Consider the following 22,856-nt stretch of genomic DNA (forward strand, 5'->3'; position numbering starts at 1 on the left):
CTCTGAAGTCCCTTTCAACACTGTCCCAGTTCTGGTGTCTGAAATCTCCCCCTCCCCTCCCCTCCCCTCCCGAGTTCAGCACATATGCTGACTCTCCCACACAGCCTTCCCTGACTCCATCAGCTGAATCACGTTCCCTTCTAGAGCCTGGGGAGCTGACCACCCAAAAGCCTTGTTGCACACAATTCTCTCCTCCGCCAGTCCCTGATAGGACCACCAGCCTGTGTGATCAGCCCTGTTGTGGAAACCTCTGGGCAGAGGCGGGGGGGGGGGCAGCTCATGCCCACCTGAGCCAGCCTCATGCCTGACCCTCTGGCACGCTCTTGTGTTGAGCCAAAGCCTGCTGTCCAGAGCTCTCCTGTGCTGGCGCTGTCCGGGCATCCACGTGGGAGAACTACAGCTGGCTGAGACCCAGGCCCCGCTCTGCCCTTCGGAGACCTAAGTCCCAGGAACCAGGGCTCAGCTCTCCCCAGCTCCCAGGGAGGGAAGGCTTTCCCTGGTTGATCTGAAGGTGCCCAGGCTGACGGTTCTAACTCAGGGCAAGGACAGGGCCCGGCCTGCTGGGCAGGTAAGAACAGCTCCACCCGGTGACCCCTCCTCAGCAGGCAACTCGGTCTGACTTCCAGGATGCTTTCTCCAATCATGTGTCATTAGAATGTCAACAACTTCCAGCCCTGGCAGCGCTTTAAAAGCTGGCAGCTCTCACAGCGCCCCAGAGGAGCACCGTGTGCCCCACTCCCCGCCTCCACCAACATACCCATCAGCATGTGACTGGCCTCCGCTGAAAGGGGCGGTGGCTGGCCCAAGTGCACCAAGCAAATCAGGGTAGAGCCCCAGTCCTGCCACTTTCTGGAGCTGTCCTGTTCCTGCTCCACCACGCCCCTCCTCCCTGCACTTCCAAAGCCAGTTTTTAAAACCCCACATAACAGTATTGGGTACAAATGTTATATCCGGTAAGGGTCTAATATCCAAGATTTACAGGGGACTCATACATCTCAACAAAAGGAAGATAAACAACCCAATAAAAAAATGGGCAAAGGACTTAAATAGACACTTTTAGAAAGTGGACATACAGAAAGCCAAGAGACATATGAAAACATGCTCAAAGTCACTAATCATCTGAGAGATGCAAATCAAAACGACAATAGGTACTATCTCACACCTGTCAGAATAGCTGTCATCAACAAATCGACAAACGACAAGTGCCGGTGAGGATGGAGAGAAAAGGGAACCCTCGTGCACTGCTGGTGGGAATGCAGACTGGTGCAGCCACTGTGGAAAACAGTATGGAGTTTCCTCAAAAAACTGAAAATGGAACTCCCATTTGATCCAGTGATCCCACTTCTAGGAATATATCCCAAGAAATCAGAAACACCAATCAGAAAGGATATATGCACCCCTATGTTCATAGCAGCACAAGTTACAATAGCTAAGATTTGGAAACAGCCTAAGTGCCCATCAGCAGATGAGTGGATTAGAAAACTGTGGTGCATCTACACAATGGAATACTACGCTGCTGTAGAAAAGAAAGAATTCTTGCCCTAGCCAGTTTGGCTCAGTGAGTAGAGTGTCAGCCTTTGGACTAAAGACTCCCAGGTTCAATTCCGGCCAAGGACACATGCCCGGATTGTGGGCTTGATCCCCCCTCCAGTAGGGGGCATGCAGGAGGCAGCCAATCAATGGTTCTCATCACTGATGTTTCTGTCTATCTCTCTCCCTTCATCTCTGAAATCGATTAAAAAATATATTTAAAAAATTATAATAAAATAAGAAAAAAAAGAAAGAACTCTCACCATTCACAATAGCATGGATGGACACAGAGAGCATTATGCTAAGGGAAATAAGCCAGTCAGAGAAAGATAAATATCACATCATCTCACTCATTTGTGGAATATAATGAACAACATAAACTGATGAACAAAAATAGATCCAGAGACAGAGAAGCGTAGAACAGACCGTCAAACTTCAGAGGGCAGGCAGGGGAGGGGGCTTGGGGGTAAGAGATCAAAGCTCTTGTATGCATGCACATAAGCATAACCAATGGACACAGAGAGTGGGGGGTGAGGGCATATGCTGGGGGTCGGGGTGGCCAGGGAGAGGTCAATGGGGGGAAAAAGGAGACATATGAAATACTATATGTAACACTTTAAACAAGAAAGAATTTAATAAAGAAAAACAGTATTGGGTACACTGTATTGAAGAATTCCAGCACACAGCAGAATGTGAAATACGAGTGGAAGCTTCCCCTCCAAACCATCTTCCATCCCATTCCCAGAGGGAACTGCCGTTACGCCGCGGTGACTACCCCAGACTTCTGCTACGCCCTCATCTAGTTATCTCATACACTCTCCCCCCTAGAAAAATGGGCCATACTATACACATTGTTCAGCCACACTCACTTCTTGTTTCTCACACATCTTTCCATGCCAACACATAGAGATTCAACTCTTTAAAAAACCTGCATCACATTGTATAATGTGGGATTAGTTTCCCTATCCCCGTTCCCTTTAGGCTGGTGGGCATTTAGGCTGCTATCAATTTCACAATAACTCCAACAAGGCTGAAGAGGACATCTTTGTGTTAATATCCTGTGGCCTGCCCTGGCCGGGTAGCTCATTTGGTTAGAGCATCATCTTGATGCGCTAAGGTTGTGGGTTTGATCCCTAGTCGGGGCACATGCAGGAGTAAATGTATGGATGAGTGGAACAACAAATCGATGTTTCTCTCTCTCTCTTTCTCTCTCTCTCTCCATCCTGGTACTCGTGTTTTTCTGTCTGCTAAACAGTAAGGTGCTGGGTTAATGCTGGCCTCTCTAGCAAATTACTGTGTACCAACTGGTGGTGTGGCCACCAGCAATGCTTACATTTGCCTTTTCCTCTCAATGATGCTGTAGAAAGTCAACAAAGCCATTCCTACTGCGAGGCCACTGAGGTACCGTCACCTCCCCATCTTTTTCCTTCTTTCCCATTCTATCCTCCCTGTCTCTTTCTCTCTCAAATGGCCAATTCTGTTGTTTGGCTATGAAGGTCCAAGATATGTATGTCCTCAGGGGTGAGAAGGGAAACAAGAGACTGAACCAATGAGAACCCAAGTGCATGCATAGTCTCTCTACCTGGAGATTCCTCAGCTCACTTTTCTGTGCGTTATCTGCCCCCGGCCCCTCCTCCCATTACTACCCCTACCTGCACACACGCGCTCAAGCCTGCAGATTCATCCACAGGCAGAGGGAATAAGGGTCTTATGGTGAGTACCAAAATCTATTACCCATGTGGGCTGGCTGCAGAACCCTTGGGCCAACAGAGTTCACACATAGGCCAGAGATGGGACCCCCAGTTTTTTTAAACATTTTTTTTTAAAGTGGTAAGTGTACAAAATTTTAAACATCAAATAAAACAATGATGTGGATGATGAAAAAGATCCGTGCCTCGTCCCATTCCTCACTTTTTCTTAGCTGCTTGCTTTGGCATTTACCTCCATGTATCTAAATAGCATGATTATACTGCTATTTCTCCACCTTTCAGTTTTAAAAATTATCAAGTGGCTTCTTCTTTCCTACTATGGAACATAAATATTTGGATCTCACCCATCCAAACACAACTTCTGCCTTTCCTAGAGTTAATTAACAACTGCCTCATTGGATGGTTTAAAACCCTAATATGCAAATAGACCAAATAACCAACCAGTCGCTATGATGTGTGCTGATCACCAGGGGGTGCGCGCAGAACATGGCAGGTGTTGGCCGCGGCGGAATAGTGGAACAGGTAAGTGGGGGTGCCAGACCAAGGCAGGGTGCTGGTCGCTGTCATTGGGGCAAGCCTTTGGTGGCTACTGAAAATTCTTTGCTCCCACAAACTGCAGTCCCACCCAGCACTCGCACCTGCTGCTGGCGCCAGACCTGTTCACACCCGCTGCAGGCACTGAAGCCGCCGCTTGCACCTGCTACTGGTGCCTGGCGCCAGCCCCAATCACTCAGCACTATCAGCAGGTGCAAGCGCAGCTGCTGGCCCTGATCGCCTATCAGAGCTTCTCCACCTCCTCCTGCTCCTGAGGGGCGATCGGGACCAGCAGCTGCCTCTTGCACCCATTGCCAGTGACAGCCCCGCTCACACCTGCTGCCGGCGCCGGCCCCAATTGCTCCGCACTGTCAGTATGTGGGAGTGGTGGCGGCTGGAACGGGGCTTTCAGCGGACAGGGGACTGGGGGCCGTGGTGGAAGGGGCAGGGCAGGGACACAAAGGATGGGCTGAGATCCACCCCTGTGCCCACTGCAGCCTCACAGCGCACAGTTCCTTTCAAGGTGCATGAATTCATGCACTGGGCCCCTAGTTGTGTGTGTGTGTGTGTGTGTGTGTGTGTGTGTCTGTGTGTATAAAAGCCTAAGTCCGTGTTCTGCAAACTGTGGCTCGCAAGCCACATGCGGCTTTTTGGCCCTTGAGTGTGGCTCTTCCACAAAATACCATGTGCAAGCGTGCGTACAGTGCGATTGAAACTTCGTGGCCCATGCGCAGAAGTTGGTTTTCGGCCTGGGTGAGTCTATTTTGAAGAAGTACTGTTGATATTTGGCTCTGTTGACTAATGAGTTTGCCGACCACTGGCCTAAGTGACTGAATGACTGAACGACCGGCCTCTATGATGCACACTGACCACCAGGGGGCAGATTATCAACGCAGGAGCTGCCCCCTGGTGCTCAGTGTGCTCCCACAGCAGGAGTGCCGCTCAGCTGACCAATGGACGCCAGATGCAGGGCTCACGGCTGGCCACTGCGGCCTGGAGACCACAGTGGAGCAGCAGCAAGCCTACCAGGCAGTGATGGCAGGCACAGCGGGGCCAGGATGAGCAGGAGCAGCAGGCGGCGTTGGAGTGCTGGTTTTGGCCCGATCCCTGCAGGCTATGCCAAGGAACCCCACCGGTGCACAAATCTATGCACCAGGCCTCTACTATACATATAATTCTCTCTTAAGTTCTCTGGTACAGCTGAAAATATCCTCTTAAAATAATATGAAGGTTTCAGTTTGTTTGAGTTTTTTTCACCCTTCGCTTCTCACCTGGAGAGTTGTTCAGTTGTCAACGTGGCCCTTCCTTCCCATCACTCTGGAAATTCCCTTTGTCTTTGTCCTTGATGCATGTTCTGTTTCTTGGATCCTACTTTCCTCTTTATTATTACTTTATTTATTTATATTTTAAAAATATGTTTTTATTTAAACATATTTTAGAGAGAGAAAGGGAGAGGGAAAGAGAAACTACAATTGGCTGCCTCCTGCACACCCCCTATTGGGGATCAAGCCTGAAACCCCAGACATATGCTCTGACTGGGAATTGAACCCATGACCTTTCAGTGTACGAGACCACACACCAACCAACTGAACCACACTGGCCAGGGCTAGGAGTTCTTTATATATTCTGGATATTAAACCCTTGTCAGATATACAATTTGCAACTGTTTCCTCTCATTCTGTAGGTTGTCTTTTGACCTTCTTGATAATGTCCTTGATGCACAAAATTTTGATGTTCAACTAATCTATTTTTTCTTTTGTTGTTTGTGTTTTTGGTGTCACATCAAGAATGCATTGTCAATTTCAAGGTCATAAAGACTTACCTCTGTGTTTTCTTCTAAGTGTTTTACGGTTTTAGCTTTTTTATTTAGGTAGTCAATCCATTTTGAGTTCATTTTGTATATGGTGTAAGGAAGGCATTGAACCATTTTTTTCAACTTTTTTTTACATGGGGAGATCCAGTTGTTGCAGCACCATTTCTTGAAGAAACTGTCTTTCCCCACTGAATGGACTACACTCTTATCTAAAATCAATTGTCCATAGATATATAGGTTTATTTCTGGACTCTCAATTAAATTCAATTGGTCTTTATGTCTATCCATATGCCAGTATCAGACTATTTGATTACTTTATCCTTGTAGTAAGTTTTGAAATCAGGAAGATTGAGTCCTCCAACTTTGTTCTTTTTCAAGATTGTTTTGGTTTTGGGAAATCCCTTGCAATTCCACATAAATTTGAGGATCAGCTTTTCTATTCCTGCAAAAAAAAGCCATTGGTATTTTGATAAGGTTTGCATTGACTCTGTAGATCACTTTGGGTAGTATTGACATCTTAACAATATTAAGTCTTCCTACCCATGAACATGGGTGTCTCTCCATTTATTTAGGTCTTCTTTCACTTCTTTCAGCAATGTTTTATAGGTTTCAGTATGTTTTTCATCTCCTTGTTTAAATTTATTCCAGTGTATTTTATTTTTATAGATGCTATTATAAGTGGAATTGCTTTCTTAATCTCTTTTTTGGATTGTTTGTTGCAGGTATATAGAAACATAAGTAATTTTTTTTGTGTTGATCTTATACCCTGCAACTGTACTTAATTTTTTTACTAATTCTAGCAGCTTTCTTTTGGATTCTTTATTTATAAAATCATGTCATCTATGAATAGAGATAGTTGTTACTTCGTCCTTTCAAATGTGGGCACTTTTTATTTTTCTTATCTAATTGCTCTGGCTAGAACTTCCAGTCCAATACTGACTAGCAGAGATGAAGGTGGGCTTCCTTGTCATGTTCCTGATCTTGGGTGGAAAGCTTTCAGTATTTTACCATTGAATATAATGTCAACTATGGGGTTTTTGTGTTTATTTTTTTTATAAGCTGTTCTTAGTTTTCTGACTGTTTTTATTGTGAAATGGTGTTGATTTTGTCAAATGACTTTTCTGCATCAATTGAGATGATCATGTGTTTTCCCCTTTCATTATAATAATGTGGTGCATAAAGTAGATTGATTTTCATATGTTGAACTATCCTTGTATTCCTGGGATATTCCTCTTTTTTTACTTAATCTCTCATTTTGATGGAGCACATCCTCCAATGTCTTTCTGAGGAAAGGTGCAGAAGAGGTAAAAGTTTATAACCTGGCTATATACAGGGTGTCCCAAAAAGTGTATACACACTTTAATAACTGATAGCTTAATTTTGAAAATAAAATGTATTTTAATAAACACTGCCTTTATAATTATTCAAAGTGTGTGTATACATTGTAGGGGAACATCCTATATTCTGGGCAATCTTCTCAACTTTATCTTTCACCTTGTGTTCAATTATTTTATCTCTGCAAGAACATTTTAAATTTCCCAAAGTCCTTTCTTGTCTTTTAATGTTTCTTTTCCTTTTATAGCAGCCATGGCTGCTTGCAAATTTAGCTTTTTAATATATATATATATATATTAATTGATTGAAAGGAGAGGAAGAGAAAGAAACATCAATGATGAGAGATAATCATTGATCAGCTGCCTCCTGCACGCCCTCCACTGGGGATGGAGCCCACAACGTGGCATGTGCCATGACCAGGAATGGAACCTGTGACCCCCTGGTTCATAGGTCGATGTTCAACCACTGAACCACGCTGGCTAGGTGAGGATTTAGTTTTTGACAAGTGGAAAAATAAACTCTTCTACTGTGGTAGTTAAGAAAGGAAGGATGGATGCAGGTGGAAGGAGACTGGCACCTGAGGTGGCAGAAAGGTGGGTGTATTCCTTCTGATGACTTCTGTTTTCTCTGTGACACAGATGGGGAAGACATCTCTTGAGATAACAGGGAAGGCAATGGGGTAGGAGGTAAAAGAGAAGTCAAAGCTAACGCCCTCAGAAACCCAGCTGCTTCCTGGGCAGCCCTGAGGGTTCACACCAGAGCCAGGGACTATCAGTCAAGCATGGCAACCAATCTGCTCAGTCAGCTAAGTTCCTGGTCAAGGTGTACAGAAGACAGCTCCATGGCTGACATTCTTCTAGCCAAGTGGTATGGAAGAGCAGCAGGTCAAAGGAATTAAGGATATTGACAAGAAAGGGGGTGATGTGATTGAACGTGGCATTTCTGCTACTTTCTTATCTGCTCACACAGTCTCTGGGAACCTTAACAAATTCTAACTGTTCAGTTTGATATTTCCCCACCTGAACGTTTCATGTTGTTTTTTTAAACTGAAGTCTTTATTGAATTTTCTGCCCTTACCATTCACAAGTTGTCAAGGATCAGGCCTTTTCACATTGTTCTCTGAGGGTCCCATTGTTTATATTTCTCCATGTAGACAGTATACCCATTTATCTTTATTCTTTGTTTCTTATCTTTAAAAGGGAATAAAAATCAGATTAGTTAGGACCCCTACCAGCAGAGACAATGCTTTATTCTCTGCAGTAATTACAGAGTATTATTGATATTCTCTTTCTGTCTTCTGGGTATTTCACCATGAAAATAGAACAAATTCTGAGTGCATATCCTTCAGTTGTTCAAGTTTATTTGTTTCAATAAATGGATGAAGCACACCACATTTTTTTATAACTTTTTCCTCCCTCATGAGTCAAGAGTCACTTTATCTTAAGCCAGAAGATTCTCTTAAAGAACACACACATGTGTGCACACATGCACACGAACACGCGTGCGCACACACACACACACACACAGCAAATACAAAAACCTAACTCCACCAAAGTGCATGTGAATGAAAGTGCAAACAAGTTTCATTTTCAAATTCTGGGACCATTCTTTCTGTTTCAGAAGCCAAACAGAAAGGTCCTCCCTGGCCTAGGCCAGAGCTGGGCGAGGCTGCCGGGCCAAAGTGTAAGTGGTGCCTCTGCTGGAGAGCCGGGCAGAGGTCACATGGCACTGGGCACCGGTGCCAACTCCCTCCCCTTACTGCCCTCCCAGGTCAAGGTGCGATGATCTCATTTGGGGTCAGGATGGGTGGGAAAGGGAGGTAGTAGGGTGGACAGGAGGCAGATTTCTTTCTCCTTTTTTGTGATTTGGTTTCTTTCCAAAGAGTTGGACATTGGTGCAGAAAGTGCTGAGGCCTCAAAGTTCGGAGGCCTGGGGGCCCTTTTCCTCGAGGCCCTTGGCCCATCCTGCCTTTCTGGTAGGCAGGTATTAAGAGCGTGGTTAGTAAATCCACATGGCAAAGCCATCCCAGCCCCACTCAACTGTGTGTACTTGCTGCCTTCTCCTCACCACAAAGCCAGTGAGCATCTCACAGTCTCATAGGCGAAGGCCAAGGAACTGGTGAGTTTTGCCACCACTCAAGCAACCAAGATAGAGAGGCTCTTGGCCAATGGGGACACCAATGCGACCTCTGTAAACCCAACCCTCGGGCCTGCCTGTTTTCCCCCCTGGGAGGTCGTGGTCAGGGCTGCCTCTTAGGGCTGGAAGGGAAGGAGCATGTCAGTCCTGTGGGGGCTGAATGGCTGCCCGAGCAAAGCTGTCTGGTCCCTTGTGAGAGGGTCCCCTCCTGGGCAGGGACAGGAAATGACCTGAACTTTGGGCTTCTCTCTTCCATGGGAAAGATAAAGCTTCATATTGTAACAGGAATAGCCCTTGACATTTTCCCAACACTGAGCCTCACATCACCCTGTCCAACACTTCTGAGAGTGCCTACACACACACACACACACACACACACACACACCTCCCATGGCTGGCAGAGCAGTCTGGGGAAACCCAGCTCAGCCCTGCTCCCCATTTCCCTGTGGGGCCTGCTCCCAGGCTTCAGGTTTGGCAGTGGCTCAGTGGAGGCTAGGCCCCCACTTGGACAGAAAGGCCAAAGTCCCAGAGTCCCAGCAGGCCCCCCACTGCAACACTGATGGAGAGGGGTAAGAAAGGCTTAAGGGACTCAGAGAGCTCAAAGATAGAATTCACTTTCCCAACTCCCAACTTCAAGTCCTCTTTGTAAAACCCAAGAGCAGGGCATGTGAGGGACAGGTTGAAGCGATGTGACAGGGGGTGTGTGTGTGTACTAGAGAGAGTGCTACATGCCCATGACAGGAGGCCTGGCACGCATGGTCCCCTGACTCCCGCCATGGGCAACAGCTTGGCTGAGACCCAAGGCTTCCAGCTTTGGGAGCCACAATACCTGGTGGAGCTGCCCCTCTGACCAAAGATTGTCTGACGTACTCTTGGGCTGACCTTGGCCACTAGCCATTCAGGCTGCCTCCTCCCATACCTGACACACTGAGAGTGTATGGGGAACACCCATGGAACCTTAACCCCTGCTGCAGAGGTGAAATGCTCTGACTACCCGCTCTGCTGGAAACAGGTCTAGGCGTGGAACACTAAGAATGCCAAGTGGTCCAGAGCTGGACACGTTCAAGAAGGCATTTTGGCTCAGAATCCCTCACTTCTGGGTAAAATGGAGAACGGCAGCCCAGACTCCCATTGGATCCTATGAAAACATGTGTCTGAGGCACACCCACTTAAAGGGAGGAACCAGTGAGGTCTGGCTGTGCCAGGGTGGGGGCACTGACCAGAAAACTGAGCAGCAGAATGAGAGCGGCAAAACCAAAAGACAGGGGGGAGGTGCCTTTTGAGTAAATATGTTTGTGGCAGGGTCACTTCTTGGTAGGAGGAAAGGAGACAAGGAAAGAAAAGCACAGAGAGATGCCAAAAAGGGCCTCTCGCTCCACCAGACTGTCCTTAATTGCAAACAACAAGACCCTGTGGTGACAAAACAAGTTGGCTAGAGAAGTGGGCTGCCACAGGCAGGGTACCCCCAAGCCACTCCATCAGTAATGCTCCCCCAGCAATGTCACACCCTCACTGGTATGCCTGGTGGCAGATGAGTTCCAGGACTTGGGGGCTAAGGCTCCATCCTCCCGGGGCTCCTCTGCGCCCATGTACCTTGTAGGAAGCAGCCCTGGAGAGAAGAGCAACCACCCCTGGCCAGATGCAGCGCATAGTGGGGGCACAGGTGGGATATGAGGAACTCAGGCCAGGAAGGAAGCATCAGGTGCAGAGGGAGGCCCGGCTGGGGTTGGAGGAGGGCCCAGCCCTGAGCCAGTCACTTTAAGGTGTCATCGGCGTTTTTGAACATGAGAATGGCGTTATAGATCTTCAAGGCTGGACCCAGCTTGACACTCATGATCTTCACAATGTCCGCCTGTGTCAGCAAAAGGAAGGCCTCGCCATCAATCATCTGAGGGTTGGGGGAGGGAAGTGGAAATCGGAGAAGGTGGAGAGGGTCATGGGGAAGGAGTGAAGGAAGGTGGGCATATGCATGGCGAGGGGGAAGGGGAGAAGGAAAATTGGAGTAAAGGATATATGGGGGGAGGAAAGGAGGAGGGAGAGGGAAAGAAGAAGGAAAAGGAGAAAGGACAAGGGAGGGAGAAAGGAAAAAAGGAAGATAGCAATGGGGACAGAGAAGGAAAGAAAGATATCCACTGGTGTTCCCATGTTCACACACACACGCGCGCACACACACTCTTTCTGCTGACAGATCTGGACTTCAGTGTGTATTTGCATAAAGTTTTCTGAGTCTTCACTGACAGTGGCTTCAAAAACCTGCCTCAGTTGCAGGCTCCTCCCCAGCCCTGGCCCTGGCCTGGGCTCATGCAGGAGGCAACCAATCCATGTGTTTCTCTCACATCGATATTTCTCTCTGTCTTTCCTTCTCTCTTGCTCTCTTTCTAAAAATCAATGGAAAAATATCCTCAGGCAGAGATTAAAACAACAACAACAAGAACAACAAACAAACAAACAAAAAACCTGCTATTGCTGTTCCCACATGAACCCACCGGTCAATCTCAGTGCTGCTAACAGACATGCGGGCATTCCAATCAATGCATCACAGTATTTCCTATGAGCTCTGAGAGAGAGAGCTTGAGATTTCATCCGAATCTAACCAAGCCTCTGTTTCTAACTTCCAGTTTACAGGAAATACACGGGATGTTGCAACAAGTTGAATGACACTGTAAGGAAGCAATGAGACCAATCCAGGGCACCTTCTGCAAGACTTTTCTAATGGTCCCTGTGCCTCCCCTGGAGATTTCTTACTACTGTGACTGCTGAGGTTGAGTCTAGGTTCTTCAAAGCAAAGACTGGAGTTTGTTGACTAGTAGCTTGGGACTGTGTCAGGGGACAATGGGATTACTCAAGAACATACAAGATGTTGTATGTGTGCTGCTGTATATGGAGTTTTCAGCCATAATCTCAGAAATGGTTATATATTTGACCGTGAAGGTAGAGAAATTCAACAGGAAAATGAATAAAATGAGCCAAATGCAATGATCCACCCTAAGCAATAGCCCGAGAACTGGGGATAGGACCAGGGAATTTCCCCAGGTTGACATAACCTGGAAAGATCCTTAGAGAGCCACACGTGGGATGTTTAACAGAGGCCAAGCTAAAATCTAATGAGCTGATAAGGAGACTTCTATGCTATCACAACAGAGAGGCATGGCCCACGGGAACCCAAGAAAAAGGGACACTCAGGGAGCAGGAAGTTGCCTGTGTTTAACCAGCTGCATGGTCAGCAGAGTCTGTTGACCCCTCTCTGTCCTGCCCCCTCCTCTGAGCACCCATTACACCTGGCACACACCTCCCTCAGAGTCCTAACCACATGCCACCAGAAGCAGCAATTCACCATTCATCTTGACCAGTGTCCCTGAGTGTCCTGGCTGCATCCGTTCGGCCAGAGAGAACCCACTCCCTGGGGAGGCTGATGCCGTGGACCAGACCTTGGAGAAGGCAATCCTCGGCCCCCACAAAGGTCTACATTGAGACTGGACTGGGTGCTGTCGGTCCACCAGCACACCTCCTTGCTCTGGCCGTTGTTCTTTTGTATCACAGAACATGCTGAACCGAGACACGCAGCAGATGTTCCCAGGAGAGATAACCCTTCTTCCAACATGGGGACACTGCGAAGCCCAGCATGGGCTAGAGCAGCCGTGGGCAAACTACGGCCCGCGGGCCGGATCCGGCCCGTTTGAAATGAATAAAACTAAAAAAAAAAAAAAGACCGTACCCTTTTATGTAATGATGTTTACTCTGAATTTAAATTAGTTCACACAAACACTCCATCCATGCTTTTGTTCCGGCCCTCCGGTCCAGTTTAAGAACCCATTGTGGCCCTCGAGTCAAAAAGTTTGCCCACCCCTGGGCTGGAGGATCAAATTCTCGGGTGGCTCAGCAGCTGGCTGAACAACTGTACTCAAGGAGTGTTCGTTTATGATCGGTTGTCACCTAATGGAAGATCTCTAATGGGCGCCATATGGTTCTGCTGTTTTATCAACACATGTGGTGAAGACTTGGCTTAAATTAACACAGAAGACTTAGTTATCAAATGTACAAGTTGTAGCCCAGTTAGGGTGACTCATTAATTGAGCGTCACCCCATGTACCGGAGGTTCAATCCCCAGTCAGGGGTGTACAGGAGGCAGCCGATTGATGATGTTTCTCTCTCATTGATGTTTCTATCTTGCTCCCTCTCTCTCTAAAATCAATAAACATATATTTAAAAAATGTACAAGTTGTATGAGGCTGGAAAGACTTATTAATATCAGAGGTGATAGAGTTAAGATTTAAAACAGTGAGATCATGAAACCAACATGATAACATTTAACAGGGAGAAATATAAAGTCTTTCATTAGATTAATTTTAAAAAGCCAGTGGTACAAGTAACCCACTGGAAATTTTGGTTTGATTATAATGGATAATTGATATAAAACACTTGGGGACTCTCATGAACTCAAAACTGCTGTGATGTGGCTATAATAAAGCTGGTGCAATCTTAAGTTTTACTCACAAAAATACAGGGTTCAAATCAAGGGGGAGAGAAAATGTCCATTAACTGTGGGATAGTCATAAACGGAGCACTGCGTGGCAATTAGAATGAACACACTGTGGGTCTACACAAGAACATGAACGAACCTCGAAAGCATCACACTGAGTGAAAAGAGACAGACAAAGAAGAGTACGTGCTGTATGATTCCATGTACATGACGTTCAAGGGCAGGCAAAGCTAACCCGTGGTGCTGGATGTGAGAACAGTGGCTGCCATGAGGTTGGGGACTGATGAAAGGGGCCGAGAAAGAACTCTCTGGTGTGACGGGAACGCTTCATATCTTGACTGAAGTATTGGGTTCAGCGTGTACACATTCCACAAAGCTGTGGGTGTGCACTGTTACGATGGGTGCCTTTCTCTCCGTGTATATCTGATCTCCATGTACACACATCTAGATGTCAGCTCATCGACTGAGTGATGTCCATGAAGCGGGAGGCTGTGCATGTGGGCAGGGGGCATATGGGTCATCTCTGTACTGTCCTCTCAATTTTCTTGTGAACCTGAAACTGTTCTAAAGTAAGAAAGTCTTTTTTAAAACAGAAACCAAAGCCATCTGGAGGAGCAGCCCAGGTGTTGTGCTGTTCAGAGCGCGTCTGAAACACAGGTGCAGCCCTGGACACACCCATTACGATAAGAAGATCACAATCCAGAAGGAAAGGACCCAGTATGGGGAGGAGCGAGGGAGCCCCCCAAACTAGGACCTGAGGAAGAAACTGGCTGGTCGGCTGGATAGAGCTTCTCCCGGGAAAGGGGGAGACTTCTTTCTCATGGGCATCGCCTGGAGAAGGCACCTAGGGGGGCAGAGACCACACTTCCTGGGTGAAGGGGATGTGTGAATTCTTTGGAAGGAAGATCTAAACAGACTCAAAGGCCCCTTCCAGTTTCAAACTCTACAAATTAGAGATACGTGATAAAGTTCTTCATTTAAGGACGACTGCACATTCAAAGTTAGAACAACCATTGATTGAAGCCCCACTGTATCAGTTATTCTTGTACAGTGATATGATTTATATACTACTCTCTAATATTATATATAATATTAATATATAGGACTCTTACAATAATATAATAGTATATATACTAAGGTATAACTATCCTAGACATTCTGATACAACAATCCATTCGTCATTGCCAATGCTCACAGTGGCCTGGAAAGGTAGACATCATTGTATCTATTTTATCTCCATTTTACACATAAGAAGATGCAGGCTCAGGGACAGTAAAAAGCTCAAATTGGCAGAACTGGGATTCAAACCCAACTGTCTGCAAAGCTAGCATTCTTTTATCTACAACTCGCTGCTTCTTACCTTTGGGGAGCTTTGGGGTCTTGCTTTTAAGTGTATGGTAAGGTCCTTGCAGTAAATGGCAATACCTGTGCCATCAGGTATTAAAATGCACTTGAATTAACCAGCTGAAGGTAAGTTTGGAGAACAAAAGAGGGGGGTGCAGAGGGCAGAGGGGTGGATGGAACCTCGTCTCCAGGATGCTTCTTCCTCCCTGGGATGGTCTGGATACAGAGGGCTCCCAAGCTGGGCCAGGGTCCGTACCAGATGTTTCCCAGAGGTGTGGCTATGACTACTCCTCCGCAGGTGTGACAACAGGACCTTCCCTCTCTGGGGGCAGCACTGGTGGGGACACCTGCTCCCTGCCTCTCAGTGGGCGATTTCTCTGTGCCCACTCTGCACTTGCACCTCACTTACCTCATCTTTGAAGAGTCGTGCTTGGTCCTCACAACCTGTCAGGGTCTGAACGAAGCCGAAGACCTTGGAAATCAAAGAAGACATGCTGCCTGTTGCCAAGGATACAGGGGCTTGGGAGACAGGGGGGAGGTGGCTTATATGGCCTTGGCAATTTCTGGGCTGTGACTGTGTTGCTTTTTCTTATCCACCTAAGAGGATCCTTGCATCTCTGTGCTACTGGGTATGTGAGGCTCAGCCTGCCCCTCCCGCTAGATTTCCAGCTGGGCTAGTAGCCGGCCCCTCTCCCCATCCACTAGGACGGGCCATGAAACAGTCTCTCCGTCAGTCCCCGCCGGGCAGCTAGGAGGGTCTGTGGACTTGAGGGATGGGCAGGAGACAGTGTCAGGGGCAGCTTCCAGCTCTGCTGGGAGGCCTCCTGAACGAGGGTGTCCTGGTGAGAGGGCAGAGCAGGGGAGGGGAAGAAGGGGCCAAGCTCCTCACCTCATCGATGGTCCACTTGGCCACTGTCGAGGCCGAGATGCCCGCCACTCCCGGCAGGAGCTTGCAGTGCTGCTCCCAGCACACTGCGAGGGACCGGTCAGGGTGGGCCGACAGGGATGACATGAAGAAGGACTGGTGGATGACATCGGTCGTTAGTGCTGGAAAGCAGAGGCAGAGGCTGGCAGGCCGATGCTGGGGACGAACCTGGCCCCAGGAGCCGGCCTGTACCCATGCCACTCAAGAGGACCACGGCCCCTTCTGATAGCCTTGCAGGGCCAAGGGGGTGGTCCAGATCTGCCTCATCTGGGCTCGCTCCTTCCGGTAAAGTGGCTTCCTTGCTTTACAGACTCTCGGGTCAGCTGCTTGGAACGACCTCCTCCCCAACCCCCATCCCGCTGAGGCTGCACCCTGGGGCCCTGCAAGGAGGCTTTCTCAGAGCTGCTGCAGCATTCTGGTCCCCTTCTCGAGATACCTTGCATCCAAGGGGTGGACACCCAGCAAGAAGCCCGTTGTGTCTGTCCTCCTTTCCCTAAGTCCTTTTGGGCCCTCATTAACTTGCTCTTGAACCCTGGGCAAGTCACATAACAGGGGCCTGTTTCCCAGGCTGTAAATGAACAGGTTGGGCAAGGAAACCTCTGCAGTTTCCTCTTGTTCTCTCAAGCACTGACCCTCAGGGGGCTGGGCGGGCCCTACCAGCAGGGAGAGCACAGCTGGGTCCTGTCGTTGGCAGGCAGCCTCCACCTCGGAGCTGTTTGCCAGCGAACCCTGGAGCCCACACTGAAGAGGTCTCCCCATGGATGTGTGAGAAGTCTCCGGAACAAAATCCAGAGTGACTGTGTCCCCTCTGTGAGAGAGCCAGCTGGTAGGACAAGGGAGCCCTGCACAGAGGTCCGAGGCCTGCGCCCTGTCCTCTGTTCCCTGGAGGGCTATAGCCTCAGGCTCTGGGAAGACTGAATTTCCCGTCCTCAGGACACTTCTGGAACGAACACAGGCACTCGCCCTCTGGTGGTCAGAATGTGGCCCTGCAATGGAAGCTGACCAGGATTCCCACTGAAGGTGGAAGAGGTACCTCTGCAGTCCCACCCCCAAAAGTCCTCACTCTGAGACCCTCCTCACTCAGGCCTGAGGCTGCAGAAATCGCCTTCTGTCTCCACCGAGAGGAAACAGTAGGGAACAACACCAGGAGAGAATCAGGCAAGAGGTCAGGACACGCGAGAATTCCAGTAGGTTATGTGACCATCTCGGTTAAGTCTCCCACCACCTTTTGAGATTGGCACTATTATCATCAGCATTTTACAGGTGAGGCCATTGAGGTTCAGAGTGCCCCGGTTCACAGACTGTTCCTGAAGCACTCGAATAGGTTGGGTCCTGCCCAGACATTGTGTAATGAACCAGGTGATTGTTCATGGTCTCCTCCTGACTTAAAACCATGTGCAACTCAAATGAGGCAAGATCCCCAGTGTCCCTGCTGCTGATCAGAGATGTGAGATGAATTCATTACACAACGGGAGGATGCAGTTCCCTTGTGCCTCCCCTTGGAGCATGCTATGGGCTGAACTGCATCTCCCCGAATTCAAATGTTAAAACTCTAGCCCCCGGTACCTCAGAATGTGGCTGTAATTGGAGAAAGGGCCTTTAAAGAGGTTGTTAGGCAGGGTGGACTGTAATCCAATCCAAGTAGTGCTCTTGTAAGAAAAAGAATTTTAGCCAAAACCGGTTTGGCTCAGTGGATAGAGCGTCGGCCTGCAGACTGAAGGGTCCCAGGTTCGATTCCGGTCAAGGGCATGTACCTGGGTTGCGGGCACATCCCCAGTGGGAGATGTGCAGGAGGCAGCTGATCGATGTTTCTAGCTCTCTATCTCTCTCCCTTCCTCTCTGTAAAAAATCAATAAAAATATATTTTAAAAAAATAAATAAAAAGAATTTTGGACACACAGAAAGATGCGGGGGTTGGGGGGGGGGGTACAGGCATAGAGGAAAGACCATGTGAGGACACAGAGAAGGCAGACATCTTCAAGCCAAGGAGAGGCCGCCGAAGAAACCAAATCCCTCCACTCTTTGACCTTTGACCTTGGACTGTTAGCATCCAGAGGTGTGAGAACATAAATTTTTGTTGTTTAAGCCACCCACTCTGTGGTACTTGGTTATGACAGCCAAGCTAAAACAAAGGGGAGTGGGAAGGGAACTGACATTAGGTTAGGTGCTTTATGTCTATTACATCAGCAGCACATAGCAGAACTCAGACCCGAGTTTGAATCCCAGCTCTGCTCCTGACAAGGCAAATGACCTCAGGCAAATGACTTCTCTCTCTCTCTCTCTGAGCCTCTCATTCTCTTCTCTCAGAAGAAGAGAATCCTATCCACAGTAATAGTAACCACTATTATTGCAGGTAGCTGACATGTGAAAGGCAGTTATTCATGTTTTCTTTTAATCATTTATTTATTTTTAGAGAGAGATATGGATTTGTTGTTCCTACCATGCATTCATTGGTTGCTTCTTGTATGTGGCCTGACTGAGGATCGAACCCAAAACCTTGGCGTATCAGGACGATGCTCTAACTAACTGAGATACCCTGCCAGGGCAGTTATATTCATGTTTTCAAATGAGGAAACTGAGGCTCAGAGATGTTCAGTGACTTGCTCAAGGTCACACAGCTAGACAGCGACATGCCATGGCTTCCCTCCCAGGGAGCCTAGAATGAAGAACAGAGCTAGGGCATCATCTGACCTCCCAGTGGAGAACCAGAGGCCTAGAGAGGTTCTATGCCTTTCCCACAGATTCCCAGCGAGGCCATGGGTGAAATAGGTCATTCGAGCCCCATCCTGTACTCTTGCCACTGCTCTATGCTCCCCAAACGAAGAGATACAACCACCTTTCCAGCTTCTCCATCTCTCTCTCTTTTTTATAAAGGATTATTTAGTATCTTCTATTTTTTTAAATATGTTTTTATTGATTTCAGAGAGAGGGAGAGGGAGAAGGAGAGAGAGAGAAACATCAATGATGAGAGAGAATCATTGATTGGCTGCCTCCTGCACGCCCCCTAGTCAGGATCAAGCCTGCAAGCCAGGCATGTGCCCTGACCTGGAATCAAACCATGATCTCCTGGTTCATGGGTCGATGCTCAAGCACTGAGCCACGCCGCCCAGACCAGCTCTCCTTCTCTGTAAACATCCCACCAATTGTACACACTTTGTGGAGGACGTGGGGGTAAATGACCCTGGACTTACTCGCGAACTCTTCTTGTGTAATCTTCTGGTACTTTGGAGGGCGCCCAGTCCTGGAGAGAGAGGGACCAGGTCCATGGCAGGGAATCAGTGCCTGGCCTTGCCCAAGAGGACAAGAGGCCCTGCACCCTTGCCCTCCGCACCGGCCATGATGGCGAGGCTTCTTCCTTAGGGAGAAGCCCGAGAGGTTCCTCTTACGGGCCGAGGCCTCTGAGTCGGACAGCTCCACTTTCAGCCGGTTCTGGTTTCTCTCAGCCAGGGGGCACCCCGAGAGGCAATGGTGAGCTGTGAACTTGCCTGTGATGTGGCCGGACCCATCACAACCAGGCGTGGGGCACTTCCTGAGGAAGAAGAAGGCATAAGTTGGGCTGACCCGCTTGTTCCCCTGAGCCCTTTCCAAGCCTGGCCCCATTCAGAGAGGGTCTCTAGTGAGCTCCGATTGGCCACACACAGACCCTCTCTGAGCAGTGTTTGAGGGTCTCTCAGCAGGAGCCCCGCCCTCACCGCTGGTGGAAGCTGTACTTGGAGGTCCTCGTGTGCGGCAGGCCCCGGTAGCTGAGGGGGGAACAGCCCTCAGGGGAGGCAGAGCCGAGCTCTCTGGGATCTGGAGGGACAGGAACAAGAGTCAGCATAAGGTCCTGGGGTAGGGGTGGGGGTGGGATGACTGGAGAGCAGGGAAGTCAGCCCTGGGAATTAGTTCCCCAGGTAGAAGGGCCCCGAGCTAGGCTGTGACACCAGTTCCTGCTACTGGATATTTACCTCTCTGTAGGGAATGAGGGGTTGGCTCTCACATACTTTGGTGAAACCTGCAGGCCATGCCCTCTGTCTCCACGGGGGGAATAGCCAACAGAGCTGGTGTGGGCCCAGCTGTACCTTAAGAGCCGTGTCAGGCAGATTGACATTATTCTGTTTCCCTGTTTCATCCCCTAGACTTTGGTAACTTTTTTAGGCTCTGCCCCTGCTTGGAGAGCAATCAAGAAGGATCAACACCCCACGAGAGACAGATGTGGCAGCAGCAGGGAAACAGGGCTGGAGGGGGGATCCTGAGGGTGAGAACTGAGCAGTCCAATGATCTGACCTCTAACCCCTGCCTGTAAGGGCCCAGATTTTATTTAAGAGCCAGCATTTCCTTAGCAAACGCCATGCACGCTCTGTGTGGCCCCTAAGCACATCTCCAAGTGAGTTTCCCCTTCACATCTCAATACCCCAACCCAACAACTGGGGAAGCCAGAGGAAGAGAGGGAGGGTGCGAGGTCTCAGAGCTCACTGAGGCCTCCAGAGTCCTGTGTGTCAGACCTGGGCATGCTATCAAAGTGGGGGGTGGAGGGGTGGAGGAGCTCGGGGTGGGGCTGGACATCAGTAGGGAAGGATCAGAGTGCCCTAGGTGTACACACGGAGAGGAGGCTGCAGGGGATGCCCTGTCTTGGAGCACCAGCCGGCGGGGTGGATGTCCGGGTGGTCGGCATCAATCCAGAAGTCAAAGGCATGACTCCAGCCATCAAAGTGGAGCTGGGGGGGAAAGGCCCTTGGAAGTCAGGCATTCCTCACGGAGCCCCGCTCAGCCAGGAGGGCCTGCAGGCTCCAGGAGGCTCTCCCCATCCCCGGAGCCTGTCAGAAGCAAGATCCTGGATTGGAAGAACCAAGGGGCCAACCCCACAATAATCCCTCTTGGCCGCCATGTGCCCCAAGGGCTTCATCATTAAATTATGGGCATCTCCCATCAATCCTCACATAGATCTAGGATTATCAGGCCATTTTATAGATGAGAGTGCTAAGGCTCAGAGGGGGAAGTGACCTGCTCAAACACACAAAAGTAAGTCACAGATGAGGCTAGAATGAGACCCAAGATCTTCAGCCTCAAATTTAGAGCTCTCTTCTCCACCACGTGCAGCCTCCCTTATGTCTGGCTCCTGCCATGCCCTTGACCTCGAATGAATCTACAGAATTCCTGCCCAATCGGCCTGTTCACTTCCCCAGCCCAAGGATCCCAGAGCCACCTTTATCCGATGGTCCTCCACATCCTCCACACTGGCCACACGGATCAGGGATGGGTTCCTGCGGTCCACGGCCTCCAGCTTCATGTTAACAAGAAAGCCGTGCGGGGGTCGCTGCAGGGGGACAGCAGCCTTCAGGCCGAGGCCCAGAACAGCAGTGCTGAGACCCCCAAGAAGGGAGTCCAAGTGCTGTGCCTGGAAAATTGGGGCCTGCAAAAGTGAGGGGGGGGGCATGCAGGGGCACATCCTAGCTACCCAAGGGCTCCACGACTTCCTGAGCTCTGCTCTGGGGGCAGGAGAGCCAACTCACCACCTTGAAGGCCCAGGTGGGCACAGCAGAGGTCCCAGTTTCCTCCAGATATTTCTCCCAACAGAAGCTGTCAGGGTCTGGGTAGTCTGGAGAGAGGACAGCAATGTCTAGGCACCCAGGCGTACTGGGAGAGCTCCCTGCCCCCAAGGAGAACCAGGAGCACAAAAGAGACAGAGGCTCATGGAGGACAATCTACCCCCGCATCACCACGGCCAGCTCCTTGCGGGGGCTCGGGAGGCAGAGGGGTGCTAGCAAGCACGTCACCACCTCCCCGTTTCCAGGGCTGTCTGGGAACCCTGGCTCCCATTCCTCTCCACTGCCCTGTGGCTCTAGCCCCAGCCCAGGCCCCTCTAAACCTCTGTTGTATGTGGGCCCAAGCAATACTCTGAAAGGGAAGGGAACACTTCCTTCACTCTGGAATCCTGCACCCTTGTTGTTGGGGAGGGAGTGTCCCTTAACTTTCTTCCCTTAAACCAGCAGTTCTCAACCTGTGGGTCGCGACCCCTTCGGGGGTCGAATGACCCTTTCACAGGGGTCGCCTAAGACCATCGGAAAACACATATATAATTACATATTGTTTTTGTGATTAATCACTATGCTTTAATTATGTTCAATTTGTAACAATGAAATTGGGGGTCACCACAACCTGAGGAACTGCATTAACCCTTTGCGGTCCAATTTTAGTTTTGGAATTCAAACAGTCTGGTCCAAATTAATTGACGGGATTGAATGTTGAACCGGTTTGCGGTGTCTCAGCCTCGACGTTGGACCTGCTCCTAGCGCCTGGTCTGTCGAGTCAGCCTCCACGTTGGACCGAAAAGGGTTAAAGGGCCGCGGTATTAGGAAGGTTGAGATCCACTGCCTTAAACCTTCACACAGTCGGCGTTGGACAGGACTCTCCTAAAATTAAAGGGTTCTCTACTCCCAGGCATAGAGGCTGAGGCTCCTGGCGGTACTGGTGTAGGACCTGGGGAGAGGGGTGTGGGGCCAGGCCCGGGCAAGGGTGTGCTCAGGCTGCACGGTCACCTTGTGGAGGTGTGAGGGGCTTTCCTTGCTTCTGGCACCAGCCAACCGGGTGGATGTAGGGGCTGCTGGGATCACACCTGAAAGCCAAGAATATACCTCACTGTCCCAAGTGAAACGTGGAGGCCCTGAGCCTGCTGCCTACAACAGCATGGCGTCAGGGTGCACCCTACTTAGTGAGAGCTAGACAGATGGCTGGTGAGAAAGTCAGAAGACTGTAGCATTAACTGAAAGCTCTACCACCATCTTATCTAAGAGCAAACCATGAATCACAGGGGTCTGCTCATCTTAACCTTGGTATTTCTAGATGATACCTCTCATATTGCATTGTGGCTATGGCCAGTGTGGCTAAGTGATTATAGCATCATCCCATGCACCGAAGGGTCATGGGTTCAGTTCCCAGTCAGGGCACATACAGGAGGTAACTGATCATTGTTTCTCCCTCTCTCCCTCTCCCTCCCTCTCTCTCTAAAAAATCAATAAAAAACATATCTAAGAGGCATTCTAGCATTCTTAGAAGAGAGCAGCTTTATGA

The 22,856-nt window shown here is 49.2% G+C and overlaps 1 protein-coding gene across 9 annotated transcripts in view; it reads right to left on the reverse strand.

The window, feature by feature from the left end:
* Window positions 1–4,446: 4,446 nt before the first annotated feature.
* L3MBTL1 (L3MBTL histone methyl-lysine binding protein 1) overlaps window positions 4,447–22,856 on the reverse strand; it is a 31,522-nt gene continuing 13,112 nt past the window's right edge. For 2 of the 9 annotated variants that reach the window (XM_059707040.1, XM_059707039.1), the window contains exons 13-21: window positions 22,325–22,401; window positions 21,299–21,384; window positions 20,992–21,102; window positions 20,389–20,503; window positions 19,499–19,598; window positions 18,998–19,335; window positions 15,771–15,928; window positions 15,291–15,353; window positions 8,159–10,945 (exon numbers count right to left, since the gene is read on the reverse strand). In XM_059707040.1, the coding sequence (XP_059563023.1) occupies window positions 10,811–10,945; window positions 15,291–15,353; window positions 15,771–15,928; window positions 18,998–19,335; window positions 19,499–19,598; window positions 20,389–20,503; window positions 20,992–21,102; window positions 21,299–21,384; window positions 22,325–22,401 (1,183 nt within the window). In that variant the 3' untranslated portion in view covers window positions 8,159–10,810. Of the gene's footprint in view, window positions 6,029–7,956; window positions 8,112–8,158; window positions 10,946–15,290; window positions 15,354–15,770; window positions 15,929–18,997; window positions 19,336–19,498; window positions 19,599–20,388; window positions 20,504–20,991; window positions 21,103–21,298; window positions 21,385–22,324; window positions 22,402–22,856 lie in introns of those variants that run through there. The other 7 variants (XR_009454192.1, XM_059707045.1, XM_059707043.1 and 4 more) reach the window with 7 other exon arrangements.

This window comes from Myotis daubentonii, chromosome 8 (assembly GCF_963259705.1).
Source record: "Myotis daubentonii chromosome 8, mMyoDau2.1, whole genome shotgun sequence".
Lineage (NCBI taxonomy): Eukaryota > Metazoa > Chordata > Mammalia > Chiroptera > Vespertilionidae > Myotis > Myotis daubentonii.